The following is a 24,512-nucleotide window of genomic DNA, read 5'->3' as shown; positions in this document are numbered from 1 at the left end:
CAAACCAGTCAGAATTTGATGAATGTAGACGAAATAAACGAAAATATTGTTCAATTCGTTTCGTTAATAAGTAATTCTACAATGGAATAACCACATATTATTGTATTACTCCAGCATAAAGCCTACTTAATTAATATTAAACGAAATTTCAATATTAATTGGCATCCATTTGGAATCCCTTTTAGTTTTATAAATGCCCAATATTTTATGAACTGTTAATATCTTTTGTGAAATTATTGATATATGGTTTCATTGTCAACAGTTGAATGACTTCAAAGACTGTTTATCGTTTTATAAAGGTCGGTAAATAATTCATTGCTGTTTATTAAACAGATTTCACAATGCAACATATGTTGACCATTTAATTATATCTTTTAATGATGGTAATTACAATTGTATAATTTATATGTACAACAAAGACCAGTAATCGGAATACTGATTGTTACCTATTGATTTCATATGTGAATATTTTTTTTAAGTTCGTTTTAAGTACATTCTTCTATCTACTTTATCGATACCAAAATTGTATCAACGCGATTGAAATGATAAGTAAAGTTAGCCACTGAAATGTTTGTTACCTATTGATTTCATATGTGAGTTTTTTTTTTTTCAGGTAGTTCTTAGTACATTCTTCTATTTATATTATCGATACCAAAATTATATCAACGCAATTGAAATGATGATCAAAGTTAGCTACTGAAATGTTTATTAGTAATTCATTGTGAGTCTATTTTAAATTCTACATTTAATTGACCACTCCAATTCAATTTTAATGCATATTGATTACATATTACTTACAAATTAAATAATTCGAGTAATAGAAGTTGGTCATAAGAACGCTTTTTTTTTATTTACGGGTATTTATTTAGTAATCAAATTAATTTGTATGTGTTGTAGGAATTACCAGTTCACTACTTGTAATTTCAAAAAGGCAAATTCACTGCTACTTTCATGTTTTTTACTATTTAACATACAAAAATAAAAAACGAAAGTGAAATTTAAGCTTTCAAAAACGAGTATTATATTCATTTTAAATATAAAAATAATCCAAATGGCAACGTCAGAACTGAATTAATTTTTCACAAAGAATATTTACTTATAGATGTGGCATTAAGCCTTCGTCTGACAACGAATGGAAATGGACGGATGCTGATAACTTCATTAATATTTTTTAAGACAAACTCACAACCACTATTAATAAATTAAAGACTAATTTTAATTGTCCACATTACCTTTTAACCAAAAACCCATTCGATAAACGATCCCTAAATATGTTAATACATTAAGACCTTGCATATAAAAACGGAATCAATAGGAATATATTATTTCATTATCCGACAATAGTCGTGGTGTTAATACAGATAGTGACCAACAGAAAAGTGTCAAAATGGCTCCAACTGAAGATGTAGGAGCTAAAGATGTTAAAGATGTTCCATCATCATTATCTGGTGATGAGGTTGTCATCAGTGGTATCTCTGGAGTGTTCCCAAATTCAGATAGTGTTTTGGATTTCATGAATAATCTTTACAACAAGGTCAGTGATCCAATGAATTAATTCAGTTCTAGAAGTGTTAAAGTAATTAAGGCGTTTAATTGTGTTTGCTTTGATGTAACGAAGACAAGTAATGCGATCTAAGGTTTGTTATAATAGTGCTGACTTATTTGAAATTTAAATGTTGTTGAACTATTTTTGGAAACTTGATTTTGTAATTTTAGTACGACCTATCTAGAAATATCGCATGTTGATGAAAAGTGTACCTCTGGTACAACTATCTATATCAACTTATTTATCTAGTAACAACAATTTAAGTAAAGGTATCATTCCTATGATTGGGTTGAATATAAAAATACAAATAATATTGAAAACTTAATTGATGTTAATGTATTTATATTTATCTATCGTGTGGTGACACCATGCCAACTGGCAGATGACAAAAGTCGCACATAGACGACGGACGATCAAATTAACGGATACCGCCATAAATCTTACATTGCAAATATAATTTTTACACAGCGAATAAACATGGATAGAAAACACCAACGAACAACAGTTGGGCAGAAAGCCATGGGGATGATCACCTCGCCTGGTCGGAGGATCCTCCTTTTCTTGGTTTCCAGTTAGATTCCTCTGGTTCCTAGATGTTCTGAGGTCAACAAAATAATTGTTTTAATAAGAATAAAGTCTATAATATATTATACCAGGGTTAAAACTAAGTCAGATTTAAATAATGTAAGACTTAAACATAAACCTTGGAACAACAATAGAACACGAATAGATAAGTATAAACTGGTTTATAAAATACTGTGTGTTAAAATGTTTCTCTCCCTTAAACCTCCAGATTCTTACATAATCCTTTAATAATTCTTTTTGAAAGTAAATAACAATATACCGTGCCGTAGATTTATAAGTTAAATTCTTCAAAGTCAGAATTAATAGTTCAGAATAGGAATGAGGAGATATGCTTCATCGTAGGCCGCATCATCGCAGGCGAGACAGTGGCCAAACTTTGAACTATCATATATATAAAAAAAAACCTATCGTACAATGCTTTCTGATTTAGCCTTTAAAACTGCCTAGCATGAAAAGAGTGGCAAAGCCTCGTATAGAGAGAAGGCCTACTCTGTTGTAAATAGCCAAGAGTTATTGATGATTGATGATACATGTCTTCCAGACCCGACATCTGTTTATTAGCATAAGATCAGAAAAAAATATCAACCACCAAATATTTAACTAATAGTGTTAAGTGTAGTAATAGTGTTAAGTAGTCTTAAGTGTAGGAATTAAAATGTATAATAAAATGATACTAGATTAGTATGTATAAAAGTCAATTTTAATAAAATAATTATACAGGTGGATATGGTGACAGAAGAACCGAAATGGAATGTAAATGATCCAGATATACCCAAACATGTGGGCAAGATTACAGGCACTGACAAGTTTGATGCCCAGTTCTTTGGAGTCAGCTATCACTTAGCATGCGCTTTGGAACCTATGGCAAGAAAACTACTGGAGCATGCATATGGAGCCATTTTTGATTCAGGTCTTTGCTTATGATTTCGACAATAATTACTTGAAACGTAGACTTATTCAGATCAAACATAATGTTTTGAAAGAAAAATAACTTTATATTCCAGTTAATTTTATTAAAATAGGCAAATTAAAAATTCTCGTTGCACTTTACTGATGATTACCCAAACCGATAAAAGTTAGACTATACATATTCTCGGCATATTTCCTTTTATTAAAATTTAAAATATTTGTAGGTACAAGTCTTCAATCGTTAAGAGGGAAAAGAGTGGGAGTATTTGTTGGAGTAAACTTCACAGATAACAGTACTTTATCCATGTACAATGTAAATAAACGTACTGACTTTGTTATAAATGGGTAAGTTTAACGTTAGATTTAATTAATACAGCTAAAAATAGTTAAAGATATCATACAGTGAAAATAATCTTGTTATCAAGTATGGAAGACATTATTTCATTATCATAATATTAACAATTCTCAGCTTAGCTTTTATATTCATATTCTGCTTATTTCAGATCCAGCAAGGCTATGTTAGCCAACCGTATCTCCTACTGGATCGATAGTAAAGGCCCATCATACGGTTTAGACAATGCCTGCTCAGGTTCTACCGCCTGTTTAGAAATAGCTTATAATTCTATAAAATCTGGAGAATGCGATTCCGCAATAATCGGTGGATGTAATTTTGGGCTACATCCTACTTTAGCTGCAAATTTAAGAAGGTAAAATTACATTGTAAATTGTATTATTTAATGCTTGTTATAAAAAATTTTGGTCCCAATATACGGCCTTGTGGAAACCCTTATTTTTTGTTACAGAGCTGGCTTATTATGCTTGGATGGAAAGACAAAATGCTTTGATAAGAACGGCGATGGTTACGTAAGGGCGGATGCTATTAATGTGATCTTCTTACAAAAGGCCCAAGATGCACATAGGTATGTAACATAGGAACTTATATGAATTGTGTTTAAAAGAAGAACAGCAAAAAAATATCTGAATATTATATAACTTTTGTATGCATAGTATAATGTCTTTTAACAAGTTTACCACAACATAGCCCAACGAGAACAAAAATAATGTGTGGTTGATTAAATATTTATATAGATATAATGTTCAAAGAAACATGTTAACAAGCAATGAACAACAATTTTCATGATACTTTACTCTGATAAATGTTATTATTTTCTTTCATTTTACCTCATAAAATTATTTTTCTCCCGCATATAAAATTAATGCATTCGTAATGATAGCGAGCTACAACGCTACACATCTTTGTGCATAAACTATATTCATACGATGCATTTTAATTGAATTTCTTTTTACTTTGATTATTCTTTCATCATTAAAAGTATTTATTTACCTTTGCGAAGCTGGTTTCTTTGAAATAATTAATCTTAATTATTCCTTTTCGATTCACTACTTGCGTAAAGATTTATTTTATGTTTGGAGCATATCACTGTAGGAAATATTATTGATGAATTTATTTCATACGTTATACAGGATTTATACTCAAGTATATCATGCAAAAGGAATATACAAAATGAGACCAGACGCCCAGTTCTTGCCGTACCGAGAATCTGAAGACATTGAGAAATTCCTTAATGAATTCTATAAGGAGACTGATGTGGACCCTAAGCGCATTGAATATGTTGAAGCTCATGCCGCAGGTAATACTAAAATGATTTTTTATTGCATTATGTTACGTTTTAGTATTAGTTGGTAAGAGTTAAAATGATTAAACATTGAAAAAATAAAATTTAATTTGTGACACAGTTTAGGAACGCGATGATGGTAGTAAAACCTCACCACTTTCAAAGGATTTTAGGACTACTGAAACGTTAAACAAATTTTGATAAATATTGACACAAATATAGATGAATCTAAAAGATAATTTATGAATTATTGTATTGTTGTAGCAATCGCAAAGGCAGATGAAAACGAGCTGAAGGCTATTGGAAATGTATTTGCAAAAGATAATTTAGTTAAAGTTGGAAGTGTAAAATCTAATATGGGAAACAGTGAGTCAGCTTCAGGAATATGTGCTCTTACTAAGGTAATAACAATGACTTTGTCACAAAAGCAACAGTATTTAACAAACTATAGATACAAAAGCTTATTTATTAAACAACATTTAATACTTTAACTGCCGAACACAAAGTCATTTATTGATTACTTAAACTATTTCTTAGTAACGATTTAGTTTCGAAAACAATTGATAAGCAATGTTTTAAGTAACCATCAAATAACTCCGATTATATAGTCAATCATGAAAAGAGAAATGTTATAAATATTGATGTTTACAATCAGTTAAAACTTTAGATTTTTTGAAAAATAATATTTTGTAAAGCAAAATGTTGAAAAAATCAGTCAAATAGAGTCAACATGTAAGGAACTACTTCTAAATTTCCGAAGGAAATTCAAAGCTTTAGCCTTCATTGCCAATAATTAATTAAATTAACTTCAATTTCATACTTACATTCTTATTATTCAATTTTATATTATTCTACAAAATACCATTATTTATAAAAACACGTTTATACCAACACTCAATTAATTTTCATATTTTATTATGCATTCATGCGTGTGGCAATATGTGGTAAAGGAAAATTCGTTATCATAATCAATGTATGTATGAGTTAAAATAATAATATGAAAGGTTTGTGTTTATTTTCGGTTTTATGTTTGCTGGTACTAGAAAAACATTTTGAGGTAAGTAGGTACGTCGGTATACATTGAAATCTGTCAAAGATATTCGTAATGTTTTTTGTTAAACTAAATGTGCATTACGTGCCATCTTCTAGTGACTCTCTATTTTGTCATCGTGATTCACTACAACGATATCGCTATGATTAACCATTGTTCGCTGGATACGCTATAAGCTAATCTACAGAGGCCTATAAATCTCTATAGTCATACCATGCCAAAAGTCCTTTTTAATTCTTGAACTCTTCGTTGAATGACTACTGAATTAACGAAATATTTTCTTAAATTTTCCAGCTCTGTCTAGCCTATCATCAAGGTAAATTACCAGCTAATCTCCATTACTATGAACCCCAAGATAATGTCCCTGCAATAAAAGACGGAAGAATTCAAGTAGTGACAGATAATGCTAATTTTGACAGAGGATTCACTGCGATGAATAATTTCTCTTTCACTGGCGCTAACTTCCATGTGCTTCTGAAAGGACAGTATAAAGAAAAGGTAATAGATTGATGGTTGTTACGCTTGATTTATAGGAAGGTTAAGTTAGTCATTAAAGACTTTGTTTAAAGCGCTTAGCTAATAAGCCAAATTTTACTGGATTTTGTTATTTTTTACCGGCTTAGTAAAGGTGCACACGTATCACCTGATGGTAAGTCGCGGCCGCCCAAGGACACCCGAAATACCAGAGGTGTTACGTTGCCAGCCTTTAGGGGATTATAAATTTAAGGGTTGTCGGAGGACTGGGAAGGAGTTAATTGGATATCCGATACATCCTCACTTACACAATGAAACATAACGCAAGCGTTGCTTCACGTCGGTTTTCTGTGAGGCCGTGGTATCACTCTGGTCGAACATTTGTTCCGAAGCATGGTTCTCTCCACACTCTCTCACACACATTTAATCATTGACTATCATTGTGACATCTAGCAGTGGTGAAAAAAAAAAAAAACTACTTTAATGTTTCGGTAACACTCTATATTCTTTTAAACAGAATCTACGAAAATACGAATGTGACATCCCTCGTCTAGTTCTTGCATCTGGTAGAGAAGAGACGTGTGTGCAGAAAATTATGGACCTATTGAAGAGTCATCCTGTGGACGCTGAAGAAATTGGACTTTTACACAAAATATTTGAGCATGATATACCTGGACATACTGGACGCGGATATACTATTCTTGGTAAGCAGTGTGTAACGCTTTTATAGGTTTGGTTGTTAGTTCGACGTAAATGTTGTTTTGAATATCGTTGGTGCTGGGAAAAAGGTATCAGGTTAAGCAGAACTAAAAATAAGTTTGGAGAGGAAATTTTCAAATATGTTGTCCAGAAACATTTTCGTTATCAAATATGTTACATATCCATTATTCTCTCTCTCTCTCTCTCTTGACTCCCTATTTTTGCACTGTAACAATATCACTTCTTTAAGAAATCTTCCATAAATATATATAAAACATTAGGTTTACAAAACCATTTTCACCGCCGTGATAAGAACTAAGACTTTACTCACACGTACCAACCGTGTTGATAAGATGTCAACGAACAAATTTAAGTTCGAGGACGACTCGGTTTCTTGAAGATCGTTTAATTAACTTTTATTGGGCCGTGGTGAGAAATCAAATTTCACAAAACGTGTGCCTGGCTGAGTTCACTGTTACCTAAGCCTGCCAAATATGAGATTGGTATGATTAGTTATTCTGTTCAACATTCAAATGTCTTTTATGAATTGGATTGAGAATGAGTTTTTTTTTTTAATTTTACAATTTTCGGAATTTAATGTTGTGATGGAATAATTATTATAATGCAAGCAAATAATATTTAACGCAATAACTCTGTGAATGACTGATATTTAAGCAAAGTATTGCTAGATCAGTTCCAAATTAAAGTGACACAAATTAGGCTACATAATAATATCTAGTAGACTTCTACTTTTGCTCTATATAGAGTCAACAACGATGAGACTAAAAAAATGCTTCTTATTTTCCAGATTCCAACGAAAATAAAGAAACTGTAAGCATAGCCGAAAGTGCAAATTACTATCCAGGTCTGAAGCGCCCTCTATGGTTTGTGTACAGCGGCATGGGTTCCCAATGGGCTGGAATGGGAGCTGATCTGATGAGGATACCTATTTTTGCCAACGCTATTCATAAGTAAGTATTCAGACTTGTAGAATGATATCTGTATTTTTAACCGACTTTAAAAAGGAGGTTCTTTGTTTGACCTGTATGTATGTGCGTGTTTATCTCGCGTTTAGCTGAATTTATTTTGATGCGGTTTTCAGCATAGTACTTTTCAGATTTAGGAGAAGGCTTTAAGGAACTGACTTAAAAATGGAGCCCGTAAGAAAATTGATGATGGTTCAGGCTTTTTCATTACGTAATAAGGGTGAAACTTATATTGGTTTCGTCTAGACCAGCTATTGGGTGACTGGCAGAAAAATTGTATTATCATAATAAAAGAGAAAAAAATAAACTCAAAGAAAAGTAATATTCATTCACCAATAGTAAATCTAATGAACGGTACAGAATAAGAACTAGACCAGACCCATTAATATTCATAATACACGATAAGAACACTTAAAAATAAAACTTAGTTAAAATAATGTTTAACACATTTTTTAGGGCTTAAGCCTGGAATACCTGAGATAAAAAAAAATACTTTCAAACACACCTAATGAAAAACCAACAAAACTTAAAGAGAAACAAATACTTGGCAGCCATTTTTCGTTTTAGGCTGAGTTTATTTTTTCTATTCACGAAATTGTTATTCAAAAGGTGATTCTTAGTTTTTGTATCATTAACGTGGTAGAACATTGCTTCACAGCGTTTAAAAGTGACTAGATTGTTTTTGTGTAATGTTTTTATTTAATTAATCTGATTAAAATAAGACCTATTTAAATGTCTGTATTATACAAAGTATTCGTAGTTTTACGTTTGGTATCGTAAAAAAAAATATTTGCAATTTTTACTACAATTTATTATAATAAATAAGTCTGATTTACTAAAAATAAATTATATTTGTCATATTTGTTAGATAACTACTTTTTATAATATAATTGTATAAAGTACGTAAATAAATATCTTCAAGGTAACTCATTTGTCTTTGTTAAACATCAAATTTTACGTAATCCGTCTAAACGAAACATTCAGAACAAGAATAACTTCTTGTACCAAACAGCGAAATCCAAAAGCCAAGTCATTAACCAAACACGACGACTGTCACTTACATCTTTATTGTAATCAAAACGAGTATAAAAAAACAAAGAAAGCCTCAAATTCCTGATACAACTTCTATTTTTAGGAGTTAAGGACCGGCTTTCAACTCATTATGATAGATTGCCTTTGTTAATGTTTTGTTGCCCTCTGAACAACGATTAAGGTCAAATACTTGACTGCTTCTTCAAAAGATTTTAGACTTGTAATATTTAATAATTTCCGTGAGCTTGGGACGAAAGGAAATTACAAGATGTGTCAGCCTTTATCTTTGTATAGCCGTTGTTGGACCAAAATTGGTGGAATAAATCAATGTAGCTTCGAGAAAATTTGTTTAATGGTTTCCTTAATTGAATTTTGCGTGTAGTACAGGTCAGGTTTCTAATAATAAACTTTTAAAAATGTATCATTTTGATAAATTACTGTAAATAGGAAAGTGATGCTACACCGTCTTGTTACAATGTCGTGGTGGCCCGTAGTTTAAGACACCCGCTTTTTATTCATGAGAGTGAGGGCACGAAACCTTCCAACGGCAAGTACCAATGTGACTTTTTTCAAATTACATGTACTTTTTAAAATTATTTAGACACCATTGACACACGGTGAAGGAAAACATCGTGTGAAAATCTGGGCTTATAATTTTTGATAAGAAGTTTGAAATCGCCAACCTGTATTAAGCAAGCGTGGTGACTGATGCTCTAATCTTCTCCGTGTGAAAGAAGTCCTTCGACCAGCAATTACTACTTATAGACTAATGATGTGAGTGATGAAACACGTGTAAACACTACTATGTTTTATAGTATTAATAAGAAGGTAGCTACTGAATGCAGGTTATTTTTAATTGGCAGATCTGTAATTTGATAAGTCGTTTAATGGCTCAAAATTTGCAGCATAATAGCTTTGAATAGCAACATTTCTTACGTCACCAAGGTCCAAGGTCGCACGAGCTAATTTTACAATTTCCATTAAATAAAGCAATTTTAATCAATTACAGGTGCCACAAAGTATTAGAACCATTAGGCCTTAATCTTGTACGGATTGTCACAGAACCAGACAATGGCATATTCGACAATATTCTGAACGCGTTCGTTGGCATCGGTGCGATACAAATTGGCCTGACTGATGTCATTAAGGCCATGGGGATTGTTCCTGATTACATTATCGGTGAGTCAAAATTAATAATAGCTAAGTGATACGGTTTGATTTCGGAGCAATGATTTTGAATTAGGATGGAGGTTGATAATCAAGTTATACGTGTAAAGATTCATATTTTGAACGTTCAGTTTGTGAAATGGTCTTAAATGAACTTTTATAATGAAAGTCTCTAGTAGATTTCAGGGCCTATCAAAACATTACACAGTAAAAACATTGAAGCAATAACTTCTGTGATCGATTACGATTTACAGATAAGTAAAAAAGAAAACAGATGAAATTCCTTTAAAATTCCACTTTTCACCGATGAAGTAAAAGTCCATCAGTTAAGAGTAAAATATAGAATAATATGTTTAAGCCAACCAGTTTGATTTATGTAGCAGAATAAAACTGAGATTTTCAGAATTCTGGCAGTCCATAACGATCCATCAAAATCAATTTACTGATCGTATATCACTGCCGAACTTAAAATACAATACGTTATTTTTGCACCGGCAACACTGCATCACAGTGTTGCAAGAGTTATTTTAAAACTGAAAAATAAATAAAAGCCTGTGAAAATAACTGTAAATAATATTATTTTTTTGTGTTATTTCTGCATAAATTGATTTTAAAAGATTTTTTTTTCATTCAATTTGTCATTCAACAGATCAATCTTTTAACTGTAAAATAAAATTGACATTTGATAGTTTTTAGTACGGAAGAATTTTCAAACATATTATTTAAAATTCTTCTGATAAAATCTATCTGGTGTTGGAAAAATCAGCCCTAAAATAATAAAAATAAAGTAAATTATAAAACATTATGCAACCTTTATTTTATGTATTTTTATTTAAATAATTTTTGTTGGCCCCAGTGAGATACAGTATCCATTAAGGTATTTTTTATGATACGAGTATCATAGCATATATATATACTCACTGAAGTGTTTTATTGCATAAAGCTCTAGCAGAATTGCTTTTAAAATTCATACACTTTATATCGCCTATTTATTAATTAATATTTTTAATGCACTATATTTAGATTTAGATTTCAGCCATGATCGTCCCACTGCAGGGCAAAGGCCTCCCTATACTCCTTCCTTTCCTATCTGTATAAAACTTTTTGCATACAATCCTAGTCTGCATTAGACAACGAAAAATAATACTGCAATATAAAGACGTGGAATAGTTAATCTGAGCTTAAAAATAACATATAGTTAATATTTTTTCTCCCAAGGTCACAGTTTGGGTGAAATGGCGTGTGCATATCACGATGATACATTCACGGCTGAAGAGCTGATTCTAGCTACATACAGTCGAGGGAAAGTTTGTTTGGAGACTGACCTCATAAAGGGATCAATGGCTGCTGTTGGTGTTGGATATCAAGCTGTAAGTAATATTTCTTTTAAAGTATACTCTTAAATGATTGAGTCTGAATGTCCCTATTGTATGTTATTAGTATTTTGTTTTTACTCCTGAATATTGATATCCCAAAAGATTGGCAATATACTTGTATTACCTCTGAAGTTGTGGGTGTTCATGGGTAGAGTCCCGATAGTCTACCTTCAGATGATTCACCAGTAGACCATAAAAATAATGATAAAAACTTTACAAATGCGTCTAGAGTTTAGAGGCGAGCATGCTTCCATTCTATGGGTATTTAGATCGACAATGCTAAAATTAAACTAGCCATCTCTTCAATGACTTAATTTTACTTTCACAGATTGTAAATCAATGTCCACCAGAAATAGACATAGCGTGTCACAATAGCCACGAATCCTCAACCATATCAGGCCCAGCTGACAAAATGACGGAGTTCGTCGGAGAACTAACCAAGCGAGGCATCTTTGCTAAAGAAGTACCCTGCGCTAATATAGCGTATCATTCGAGATACATCGCGCAATGTGGTAAGAAAATTAATGCTTTTCTACACAATAAACGAGCAATTATTAATTCAACGCTACGTGACGCCTTTCATCCCCAAAGGGGTAGGCAGAGGTGGAGGTGCACATTACGGCACGTAATACCGCTATACAATATACACCCACTTTTCAGCATTTGTATTATAAATCTATAATCTATAAATCTATGTAATAGGGGGTGAGCCTATTGCCATATACTGGACACAATTCCAGACTCCGTGTTACTACTGAGAAATTTTCAAAAAACCGAAAAAAGCCCAGTAATACTTTAGCCGACCCGGGAATCGAACCCGAGACCCCTTGCCCGGCAGTCGCACTTGCAACCACAAGGCAGTCTGTACTATTATGTATATTGGTCTAATAAAATTGTGGTGATCTCAAATATTAGTGAATAACTTACTATTCAATATTTTTTCCTTTATCTCTATATTTTTTTTTATGTCAGTAAGTTCAAATCGACTTTGAAGGGAATAAAACAAACGGCTCTTTGAAACTTATAACTCCTAAACGAATACCATGTTTCTGAGTAATTCACAAATAACAATTCTTGAACAGGTCCCGAGTTACTAAGACGTTTACGAGAAGTAATCAAAAGCCCGAAGAAGCGAAGCAGCAAATGGATATCTACTTCTGTCCCTCAGGACAGATGGGATCAGCCCGAAGCTGTGTATTCTTCTGCTGAGTACCACACGAATAACTTACTGGTAAGATTAAAGTCAATAGATAAATAAATGTTAATTCGTTGGACAAACAAGATTGGTTTTATGAGAAGCGTAGTTTTGAAATCCAGTGTTTAGATATCACCTGGAGCTGCGGACTATCTAGCGGGTTACCGGGGCTCTGGCCCGAAAACAGGGGGTGGTTTTTAGTAAGAGTCTGACATTCCTTCTTGCCTCACCCTAGGCGGGAGAAGTAAAACCTCGGCCCCGAGGCCGTCGCCCGATGTCGGGCTCCGGGGACACATGTCGCTCAACAAATGTTCCTATTGGAGGCTTTATTATTTATTTATTTATTTATTTATTCATTTTCCATATAAATTACATTACAATATACTAAGCCCCACAAAACCGTTTTAATAGTTTGACTGTGGGGTCGCTGAGTCTCTATGTTAATAATATATGTTTGGATATTTCTTTTTTATGGATGAGTTTCACCCCTCAAATGAAAAAAAGTGGATAGATATTGTTAAATTGACCTCCATTTCATCGTTACAGGCGAAAACAAAAATTAAAGTATGGTTAGCTCACTGAAAGACAAAGCTAACTAAAAACTGGGTTAGATTTCTATAAGTTTAATTAATTAAATTTTATGAAAGGCACAATGTTCGTCGACAATTAATACGAGTTGGTCAATCAACTTTCAAACTAACTACATACTAATTAATCTCTATTGACAACACTGTTTAAATTGTGAATGAGAGCTATGTTGAACTTATAATATTCCATTAACCTAGATTTAAACATAATTTTGGATGACTGTAGTCGTGGTGGTCCGAAGGTTCTAGATACCCCCTTCTCATAAATGAGGGCGAGGTTTTGAAACCTACCAACGGTACTATGCCAATGTGACTTTTACCGAGTATGTACTTTCTAAGATTATCTAGACGCCGGTGACAACGGTAACACGTGAGGAAACCTGAGCATAATATAATTTCAAATTATAAGTTTGAAATCGCCAACCCGCATTAAGCAAGCGTGGTGATTAATGCTCAAACCTTCTCCGTGCAAGATCAATAGTCGGCAGTGGCCTCTTATAGGCTGTTGATGTAAACTGAAGCATAATTTACATTCACATAATAATATGTTTTTTTTAAAACAGTAGTACTACAAGCTAAATATTTCTTCCTTCAACAGAAACCAGTACTTTTCGAGGAAACCACAAAGATGATTCCGGATAACGCTATAGTAGTTGAAATAGCACCCCACGGTCTACTCCAAGCCATTCTAAAGAGATCACATAAAGAATGCACGCATATACCTCTTACTAGACGGGGCAATACTAACGGTGTGAAGTTTTTACTTGAGGCTATTGGAAAGTAAGTATTTTGAGTCAAAGGTATAATTTTAGTAGTTACGATTATTTTTGATTCTGATGCGATATTTTAGGAAATTCAAAAGGTTTATTTAATGAAAAATATTATCTCGTTTTCGGATTCAAAAATGTATGGTTTGATTTTAAAGGAAGAAAAAATATTTAGCGATACAGCTGAATTATACAATTAAAGCTGTTTAACTAAAGTTAAAAAAAATGTAAATATTTTATTTAAGTTACTATTTTCTTCACAAAACCAGGTAACAGTAAATCTGTACATATCAAATAACTTTGAATTAATGACGTAATTTGTATACACTATCTGTCACATATAAAAAGGTGGTGAAACAAGCGCTTAATCTGTTATTCAATGCCTGTTTGTTATTTTCAATAAACCAAAACAATTTTCAGTAATCCGATAACGAAAATTCCTAGAAGAAGATTTATGTTTTAATGCCAATAAAACTCTTCTACAGCCTACATTAATATCTCATTTGTTGCTAAATTCCAGAATAAATATCATATACATGACTACGCATCAAGTTTCATTAACCAGTATAAACTGACCGCCAAATGTGTAGACAGATCATACAAATCGAGACCATTATAAATTGGTTTTGTATAACTAGATGTGTAGCACTAACGTCCTCTAGACTTTTGAAACAACCTTGTTCATAATATTGATATTTAATTTCAGATTGTATGAAGCCGGCGTTAATCCCAGGGTGGATGTTTTGTATCCTAAGATAGAATTCCCTGTTTCTACAGAAACGCCTCTTTTGTCCCACTTTGTTGAGTGGGAACATAGTGAGACTTGGTAAGATAATTATGATTATTGCTTCTGCTATATATACTCGTTTCTGCCAGCGACTTCACTCGCGTTCCTGTGGGATGAAAAGTAGCCTATTTATCCTACGGGCTCCTTGTTACTACTGAGATATTTTCGAAAAGTAGAAAACATCCAGAAATTCTTCAAACCAAATAATAATATTATTATGCAACGTCACGCCTTTTATCTCCGAAGGGGTAGGCAGAGGTGCTCATTACGACACATAATTAATTAATCAAATAATAATACCATCATTATAACTTACATAATTAAATACTTCTTACACAATTCGCTGTCTTATTACACTTCTTCCACAATTAATATTGAATTCTGTCGACTATGTGTTTCCGTAAACCTGAGCCTCGCTTCATATGCTCATAAACCGTTTATGGTTTAATTATCGTGATGTCATGTCATCCTCTTGACATTCTGTCGCATACGTCCCTAATTCTCCATGTGCGCTTATACGGTTCGTTTGAAACATAAGGGTGTTTTATGTGTTACTGTGGATTAGGATTAAGAATAGTGGTGGTAGTTGATTAAATGGAAGTTAAATAATGACAGTTACTGCTGTACTCAGAAACATTTAATGATTACTTAAACTATTGAGTACCGTAGGGATTTTGTTCCAAAAAAATTGCTAAAGATAGGGTTAGGTAACCATTAAATGACTCCAAGAACATTTATTGTACATTGTACAATAAATGTTATTATTGAGCAATGTACATGTATTCTTTTACATCTATTTTACCGGCGGCGTTGTAATCGTCTTGGTATCATTAGTTGTCATGTCAGTAGTCATTTGCTAACACAGTTTTGTATAAAAAAGAACGAAAAGCCAATTCAATTTAAACTCTTCCATAAAAATGCAATAAGAACAAACTGTATATTATCATCGAATAAATAAATACAAATCACCTTACACTATGTAGAAAATACTACTATATTAGGGAATAACTGGAGTGTTACGTGTTATATTTTTATTTATTTCAATTTAATAATTCTTTTTTCATTTGTAGGCCACAAATGTCCTTCCTAGAGAAGGAAGAAGTACGAACGGCAATGGAACGTAAAGTAATTTTATCCACACACGATGATGACTACAACTTCTTGGAGGGACATTTGAGAAATGGTAAGATAAGAAGTTATTCTGATTTTTTAATGATAGATTATGGTTAAAGATTGTCTAAACATTCTATAATAAAAAAACTAATATTGTAAAACAACGCTTGCATTGTGTTTCGTTTAGTGAGTGAGGTTACCAAAGACCCAATTACTTAACCCCCTTCCCAATCTTCCCAATCCTTAATTCCTCAATAACCCTGAAATTCCTAACCACCAAAAGGCCAGCAACTCACTTGTCATGCCCCTTGTGTTTTGAGTGTTCATAGGCGGCGGCGATTACCATCATCCGGATTATACCATAAAAAAATAAACAAATCACACTCAAGAAATCAAACAAGGAATCACCCAAAACAGTGTAGTCATTATCTACCTCAAACGTCTTCACAACAACAAAACTATAACCGCATCACCACCGCAATGCAGTCTATAGGCAGTTCCTCGAAAACAGTAAAACAGAACACTTTTCCATTCTACGGGAATTGCACGCCAGTTTAAATTGCATTTTATTTTATAGGTGCCAACGTGTTGCCTGAATCAGCGGTCCTAGTTCTCGTATGGGAGACTCTGGCCATGCATATTGGTGTGAGCTACCGAGACCAGCCGGTTGTATTCCGTGATATACACTTCCACAGCGAAATAATAATAAAACCAGATACACCTTTACGCCTTACTATTGCTATAAATAGAGGGAGTAACAAGTTTGAGGTAAGATTTTTATCGTACCGTCAATGGCGTAGGCAAAGGTATCTATTTAAATTGCTAACACCCATTTTTTATGATATTATTATGAGTCATTGCCTTCCTGTAGTAGGAGATAAGCCGCGTAATAGCGTACACTTAAGTGACATGTACAATTTACACAAATATTTGTGAGATTTTATAAATAATGTCCCCAATTTGCGGTGGTATGGACCAGTTCAAGAAGTGCAATACATGGCCCTGCCCTGGTATTTTACTGGCCTCTTAGGTGACTAGCGGATGTACAAGATTTTAATAAATTACCACAACAAACATTATAACGGCATAAATGAAATAAAATAATGAAATTATATATACAAATGGAATCTTACCAAAAAATTAGGACGTAATACCTTTGCCTGGTTTGCGACCACTCAACGCTCAAGGCAGTTAGTAACGTAGGTAGACCTAAGAAACTCAAAATATCTTTATTGAAACCGAAACTAAAATCAAAACGCCAGTTGTTACCTTCATTGCGGTAAAATACTAATTAATTTTACTAACTTCAAAGCAAATTAGGCCTTATTTGAGCACTAATATCTGTATCAGAAACGTCTCAAATGAATTTGACCTTTTAAGCAACTAATTAAATGCGTAGATATTAATTTCTTTATCAGCCATCTGTGATAGTTTAATTAAAAAGTAAAATCTTCCATCAGCACGTGTATGTTCGAAAGGAAAATGATAAAAGAATTAGATTAAATATATTATACGAGTACCTGACATGGTGGCCTGGAGTTTTAACACTTAGATGCGGACTCTTCTAAGGTTATTAAGGCCATCACTGACAAAGTAAACGGCGAAGGAGCGCGTCGTGAAGAAACCTGTTCTTAAAATTCCTAATTATAAGTTTGAAATTGCCATTAAGCAACCATGGTGATTAATTCTCAAACCTTCTCCGTGTGAGAAGAGGCCAGCAGTTTGTTCAGCAGTGGCCACTTAATAGGCTGTTGATGTGTGATGTGATACCACAGGATACGTATTTTTTATCGTCGTGATCGTCAAAGTCTAAAGCAGTATTCTTAAAGAAATATAATAATTATTTATTGGGTGATTTTTATTGAAAATTTATTGGAAGAAAATATTTTGTCATCATTATTTTTTAGGTCAGCAAAGATGGCATTCGCATAGCAAGTGGAATTGTGAGTGGAGTCAAAGTTGTAAAATACAATCAAGACCCAGAAATCATGGATAATGAGGAAGAAGACATCATATTGAATTCTGATGACGTGTACAATATATTTAGATCAAAGGGATATTCATACAAGTAAGTGTTTAACGCTCAATTAGTCCGAGCAGGTGATAGTCGTCAAACCATTTCATTTCAATAAGGCCATGCAACGTCACGCCTTTTATCCTCGAAGGGTAGACAGAGGAGCACTGTACACCCACTTTTTTACCACTTGTTTTATATTCCCATGTTATAGGGGGTGAGCCTATTGTTATATACTGGACACATTTTCAGACTCCGTGCTACCACTAAAAAAATTCGAAATATCGAAAATAGCCCAGTAATACTTTGCCCCATCCTGTCCTATGTCCAGCAGTCGCGCTTGCGACCACTAGACCAACGTGGCAGTCAATTCAATACGGCCATATCACCAATATTAATTAATGACAATTTGAATACCTCAAGCAGTCATATTAGGTGTAATATTGACTACTAAATGACAACATGCAACAAAAAGTTTTCTACAATTTTTCAACGACTCAGTAAAATTTTCATTCGACAAAAAAATCCTCTTCCACAAACAAACTAAGTTTGCCCTCCTGTTCCTCTCTTTATCAGGTAATCTTCCAACTTCATCCCGCTTTAATCCCGACATCAACATAAAATAGTAGCCAATTTACGTTTGAACCATTATTCTGTCGTTCCTTTTACTCCACGCTAAACTTGCATCATAAAATTTAAGAAAATAAGGTAAACAAGATAATTTTTATCCAATGAACTCCTCAAAGAGGTTCTTGGCAGGTTCATTTATTTTGTTGTAAAATTGACTGCCTTTTATACTACTACTGTATCACCATCGAATGCATTTACTACCATTGCAATTCTTCCCGCGGGTGTTTTAAGAGCCGATTTATTTTCTACACATGTATAAGATACCGAATGAGTTTCAAACAACTTTTTTATGGTATATGAGTAAAGGAGCAGACGGTTCACCTGATGGTAAGCAATCACCGCCGCCCATGGATACCCGAAACACCAGAGGTGTTACAAGTGAGACTCTTACTCTAGGATTACGATTGCAATGCGAAAGAAAAAAATTCGTAATTGCCTTCCGAAAAAAATACCTTACTTACTTTTCATTTCAGGGACCAATTCCAGTCAATACAATCATCAACCCTGGACCATAAGAAAGCATTTGTGCAATGGAGTGGGGAATGGGTGACTTTCTTGGATTCTCTGATACAACTCAGTACATTATCAAGGAACCACGAAGGGATTTCAACTCCTAAATTCATCAGGAAAATAAGGATCAGTATTTTGGAACAAAAGATTTCGAACAGCGTGGAGGTCAATGGGGTAAAATGTTTCCCTGCTCAGCATGATGATGTTCAAGGCGTTATAAGGTAAGCAGAAGAGTATCAATTGGATATATAATATAAAAATGAATTGTATAATGTGTTGTTTAGCGCAAATCTCGAGAAGAGCTAAACCAATTTCGCTAATTGGTATATATTCCTATGTAAGATAAAATTGACAAAGAAACGCAGAAAAAAAAAATTAGTCACCCAGATAAATATCAAGTACGGTGCCTATGGCCACTTATCGAAATAATTATATCTATCCTAAGTAAGGAGGAGCAATCGTGTGAATAGAATAAAAAAGTCATACATTTTCTCTGTCGCAGCAATACAACATGCACGGTAGGGACACGGAAATATGTGTAGCATATGTGCGACATAGGTGGTTAAAGAGATCCATTTGATTTGCGACATTTAAAGATAAACTTGGTACATAATGAGTACAGAAATAATAATTAATATTCCATTCCATGGCAATGTCATCTATCTATGTACTATTAAATGCAATACTTATAGAAGGTGTGATAATATTTTATCACTTGAGTTATTGAGAAATTATTATGGATTCAGTATATTTTTTACATTTCATAAAAACTATTTATTTTTTACTAAGAAACAATAAAGATGAAAGAATCCCACAGATGTCTATACATTTTGAAGTATGGAATTACCATTGTAGTTCTATTTTTTTAAACCCAAATATTCTAAGAAATAATGTAGGTGTTTATTTATTTAAGTAATGTGATAGATAATACGTCTCAAAAAGGACAAGATAATGACATAAAAGATTGTCTCAGATATTTTTATTTTGATACACATTTGTGTGTCATTCAATTTAAGTCCTTTGATGTTTACTCAAATTCAGAAAAGTAATCTTATTATTATGCGTATCAAAGTTTATTTTAGCAAAACAAAAAATAATGTAATGTCTACGCAAAACGCATAATTTTGGTGTGAATGATAAGGGAGGACGTTTGAAACTATTTCTGACACAGTAGATTACATAATATAAAAGTTATAAAATAACTTGGTATTACATAGTGTTTGTATGAACGACAAAGTTATATTTGCGTTCTTAAAAACTAATAATGATATCTCGTTCAAACCAATTTTCGTTGAAAGTTTCCATTGAAATTACAGCTTGACAATTGAAACTCTTTAACATAACAAATAGTATTATGTATATCCTACTTGTTTCATTTTTAGATGTGCTGGTGTTGAACTGGACAATGTTACATTTTTGGACAAACCAGTAAAGGATCAACAGCCAGAAGTGTTACTAACCAAATCTTTCTACCCCCACTACGCTATGGATCAAGTTGACGTAAGTATCAGTCAAAATTAAATCATAGTCATTGCAACTTGTCAGTTGTTGTAACGTCAAATGAGTGAACACTAAAGTCAATAGTAACATGGAGATGATATTTAGATTCTACAAATTTAAATTTTAAGTCAACTCTATATATGTATATCTATGTATATTGACTGTACCTCAAACATTCGTTGTTTACTAGAAATTGATTTTTTTACTTTGCACCACACTATGATTTTCTATTATGTTGTGTATGCGTTTACAATTATACAAGATCACAGACACCCAGACCCGAAACAACAATTTCCGGATCACAAAGATAGCAGTCCATGTTATTACATCAGGATATTTTTTTTTTTTTTTTTCACACACAAGTTAACATTACAGGTTTTAGGACCCAATGCGATAACAAGGTATTATAAAATCCAGTAACACCTTCTACCAAATTAAACTTATACATTAATTTTAATAAACTAATCCAAACTATTACAGAGATAAAAACAAAAACAAACATAATAATTAACCAAACAAAATAAAAACAGAAATATCCATCTATGTCTATCTATAACACAAATTATATAGTAGAATCTTTGTGAATTCACTCTGTTGACATGTAAAAATATCTATTTGCTCGTGCACTACATTTATATTACGGATAGCTCGCGTGACTGCGGCTTTCGCCAGTAAGTTTGTCCTACCCACCGGAACCGCCAACAGAAGCGGACGCCGCCGCCTCCCTACGTAGTTATCAGGTACCCACAAACTGATTCTTTGTAGAACATCTGGGTTATGTTCCAATCCCCGAATCAATTTCACCAAATAAGTGGTAAGAGTAAACTCTCGACGCACCTTCAATTCATTGTACCCGACCATGCCAAGGACAAATAACGAGGGATACATCAACGGATACAACGGGTAAACTCCATACAACTTCCAATACAAGTGACGTGTAAATTTATTCTGAACACGTTCCAGCATCAGAGAGTATTTACTTTCATGAGGTGCCCATATCATTGCACTGTGCTCCAAGTGACTTCTAACTAATGCGTCATAAAGGGCCCGGACTGCAGAGATATTTGTAAATAATAAATAATAAGCTTACCCCCTATTACATGGGACTTATAACACAAATGGTGAAAAGTGGGTGTACATTGTAAAGCGGCATAACGTGTCGTAATGTGCACCTCTGCCTACCCCTTCGGGGATAAAAGGCGTGACGTTACGTTGATGTGATTATATTGAAAATCAACTAAAGAAACTCGTAAAGAATAATCATTATTGAAAACATCAAGTATCATATTCCTTTACAATTTGAAAGCCCGACTAAAGATATAATTTCAACGGCAGCCTTTTCTCACATTTTCTCATAGGATAAGCAGATTCTTAATTGAATGTCAATCACTTTGGAGCGTTCTTGGCACTGAATTTAATCTGCAGACTTGCATCTGGGATGAAAGCAAGCAAAATTTATATAGCTTATTATCGTGACACGGTTCCTAAAGTTATTTATAGGTGATACAGATAACAATACATTTTATTATAAAGACAAAATATGTATGAAATGTAAACTAAACCGTCTTTTAAAATAATGGAGTCCATCTATTTGAGATTATAATAAACATTTTAGAATTATTGTTATGTCATGGTGACCCGGAGGTTTAAGGCCGCTTCTTTCGTTTAAGGATTCGAAATTTACAAACAGCAAGTAACAAAGTGACTTTTTCCGATTTACATTGTACTTTCAAAGGTCATTTGGGCACCATTGACAAGCGGTGAAGGAAAACAACGCGAGGGTATCTGAGCTGTAGGCTTATGATTTCTAATTGTATGTAAGTTTGAAATCGCCAACCCGCATTGAGCAAGCATGGTGATTAATACTCAAACCTTGTCCGTGTGAGAAAAGGCTAGCAGTGGCCACTTTTAGGATGATTATGTGTGTGATGTGATTACACAGTAAGATGTCTAGTCTTGAAAAATAAGTATTTGTTAATCCTTATCCCATAGCATGTCATTTTTTTTCGTTTTAGATGAAAACAGCTCTCCAAATTATGCTCCAAATCGTTGCTGAAAACACCACAATGAAGAGGATTAAGACTACTCAAATCGTAACATCGAATACAAATATAATTTGTATAATCAAAGGGATATCGACCTTAATTCCAAACGTTACGATCGACGTGGCTTCAATTATAAATGTCAATATTGATTTTGATACTTTGTTAGTTCAAAATTCCGACGCAGATAAAGCAAATGTTTTTATTATTGAGGATCTGTTTGGAAACAAAAAGGTGAGAGAGATTTTGTTAATTAATATTATTTATTTAAATGAAGGTCGTAAATTATGTTATAACATATTGAACGTGGGTAAAAAGTAGAAAGGATACATCCCAAGGAGGTAGGCAGAGATGCAAATATCAACAGTTAGGATACTTTTCCGCCAGAGATATGTATGTAGCTATGTTAAAAAGATTTAATAGCTAAGGTGTGGTACTATATGACCGCTTCCACCGATACTAAGCTATGTAGCGGTGTGAGGAGATGCGCGCACGAGTGTGTGATGTGTCGATTGTAGGGAAGCCATCCATGGTACGCATCTTTCCATATATAATAAACATAACTTAGCTGAGTTCATTTCCACCAGTGCAGTGCTAAGTTATTTGTACCAATGAATATGATTTATGGTAGCGAAACGCACCCACAGCAATGTAGCATACCATATCTCTGATGGAAAAGCACCCTTATGTTATTGTTTTTAATTCTAGACTGGATCCTAAAAATTAACCTGACAGCACTTGTGAAAGTAGTAGCAACTAATAGCCCAAAGAACAAAGAGTTTAAAACCAATTACCTATGCCATAAGTAGATTTGTATTTGTCACGGTACAAACGGTAGATTTCTAAAATGTAAACAATGAAAACAAAGTAAATGGGTCAACCATTTTAATATTCATATTGTATCTATAAGTGGTTCCCGCAAATAAAACGATTAACTTTATTCAGTCCATTTTATGTAGTTTAACCTCAAAACAAGATTAAATTTCTGGACCAAAAACCTAGATAACAAAGTAATAGATAAAACAATATGTGAAACGTTTGACGTTTATAAGTATAATCTACAAAGTTTCTGATTTTTATTACTGCTTCGTTGTTAGAAGTCGAGAGTATTATAAAAGAGCTAGAGATCCCGGATTTGATGCGTGAATGGGGCAGAAATTGCTTGAAAATGAATCTTTACTTTGATTTCTGGGAGACTTGATATTATTCGGATTTTCCAAATTCTCCTTAAAAGCATGAAGTTTGGTATACAAATGTAACCACAAAATGTGACAACGAATCTAAATGTATTTTATTTTATGGTATAAGCCGGTAAACGAGCATACGGATCACCTGATGGTAAGCAATAGTCGCAGCCCATGGACACTCGAAACACCAGAAGAGGTGTTACAAGTTCGTTGCCGGCCTTTTGGGGCTTAGAAATTTATGGGTTGTTGGGGAATCAAGGATTGAGGACGTATCTGATGTTTCAATGATCTTATCATGTATTTTATTTTGTTTTGCAGAAATTGGACTCTCTAAAAAACATATCGAAGGATAGTTTCATAATAGCCTTGGAATGCGGAGTGCCACCTTTACAATCTTTGAATGAGAACTTCACTATCATAAGTTCCATGTCGGATGGGAAGCAAATATTAATATTATTGAAGCGAAGGAATCCCAAGGATGTTACTTATGTGCCTGTAAATTGTGATAATAAATTGGATTGGGTGTCTCGCGTGTATGATCAACTTAATAATACGAAGCGAGTGATGCTGGTATCTGAACGGCAGCCATATTGCGGAGCTTTAGGTATTGTATAGAAACTTCTTCTATGTTTTTTAATATTTTTTCATATTTATAATATTAAAGGAACTCAGTGTAACCCAATTTATTACTCTTAGTTTAACTTGTTAAGGACTATTT

At 33.3% G+C, this 24,512-nt stretch overlaps 1 protein-coding gene across 1 annotated transcript in view; it reads left to right on the top strand.

The window, feature by feature from the left end:
* Positions 1–1,342: 1,342 nt before the first annotated feature.
* Positions 1,343–24,512, top strand: part of LOC118267741 (fatty acid synthase) — a 43,050-nt gene continuing 19,880 nt past the window's right edge. Inside the window, exons 1-23 of the mRNA XM_050694128.1 lie at positions 1,343–1,534; positions 2,852–3,041; positions 3,265–3,385; positions 3,544–3,747; positions 3,844–3,960; positions 4,526–4,692; positions 4,942–5,078; positions 6,023–6,226; positions 6,720–6,906; positions 7,710–7,872; positions 9,929–10,098; positions 11,305–11,456; positions 11,791–11,974; positions 12,545–12,693; positions 13,843–14,024; positions 14,718–14,837; positions 15,869–15,981; positions 16,489–16,679; positions 17,819–17,979; positions 19,029–19,286; positions 20,448–20,565; positions 22,581–22,841; positions 24,113–24,398. Of these exons, the coding sequence (XP_050550085.1) occupies positions 1,388–1,534; positions 2,852–3,041; positions 3,265–3,385; positions 3,544–3,747; positions 3,844–3,960; positions 4,526–4,692; positions 4,942–5,078; positions 6,023–6,226; positions 6,720–6,906; positions 7,710–7,872; positions 9,929–10,098; positions 11,305–11,456; positions 11,791–11,974; positions 12,545–12,693; positions 13,843–14,024; positions 14,718–14,837; positions 15,869–15,981; positions 16,489–16,679; positions 17,819–17,979; positions 19,029–19,286; positions 20,448–20,565; positions 22,581–22,841; positions 24,113–24,398 (3,982 nt within the window). The 5' untranslated portion in view covers positions 1,343–1,387. The remainder of the gene's footprint in view (positions 1,535–2,851; positions 3,042–3,264; positions 3,386–3,543; positions 3,748–3,843; positions 3,961–4,525; positions 4,693–4,941; positions 5,079–6,022; positions 6,227–6,719; positions 6,907–7,709; positions 7,873–9,928; positions 10,099–11,304; positions 11,457–11,790; positions 11,975–12,544; positions 12,694–13,842; positions 14,025–14,717; positions 14,838–15,868; positions 15,982–16,488; positions 16,680–17,818; positions 17,980–19,028; positions 19,287–20,447; positions 20,566–22,580; positions 22,842–24,112; positions 24,399–24,512) is intronic.

The sequence above is a fragment of the Spodoptera frugiperda genome, chromosome 6 (assembly GCF_023101765.2).
Source record: "Spodoptera frugiperda isolate SF20-4 chromosome 6, AGI-APGP_CSIRO_Sfru_2.0, whole genome shotgun sequence".
Taxonomy (NCBI): domain Eukaryota; kingdom Metazoa; phylum Arthropoda; class Insecta; order Lepidoptera; family Noctuidae; genus Spodoptera; species Spodoptera frugiperda.
This window is presented reverse-complemented; position numbering and strand designations above follow the sequence as displayed.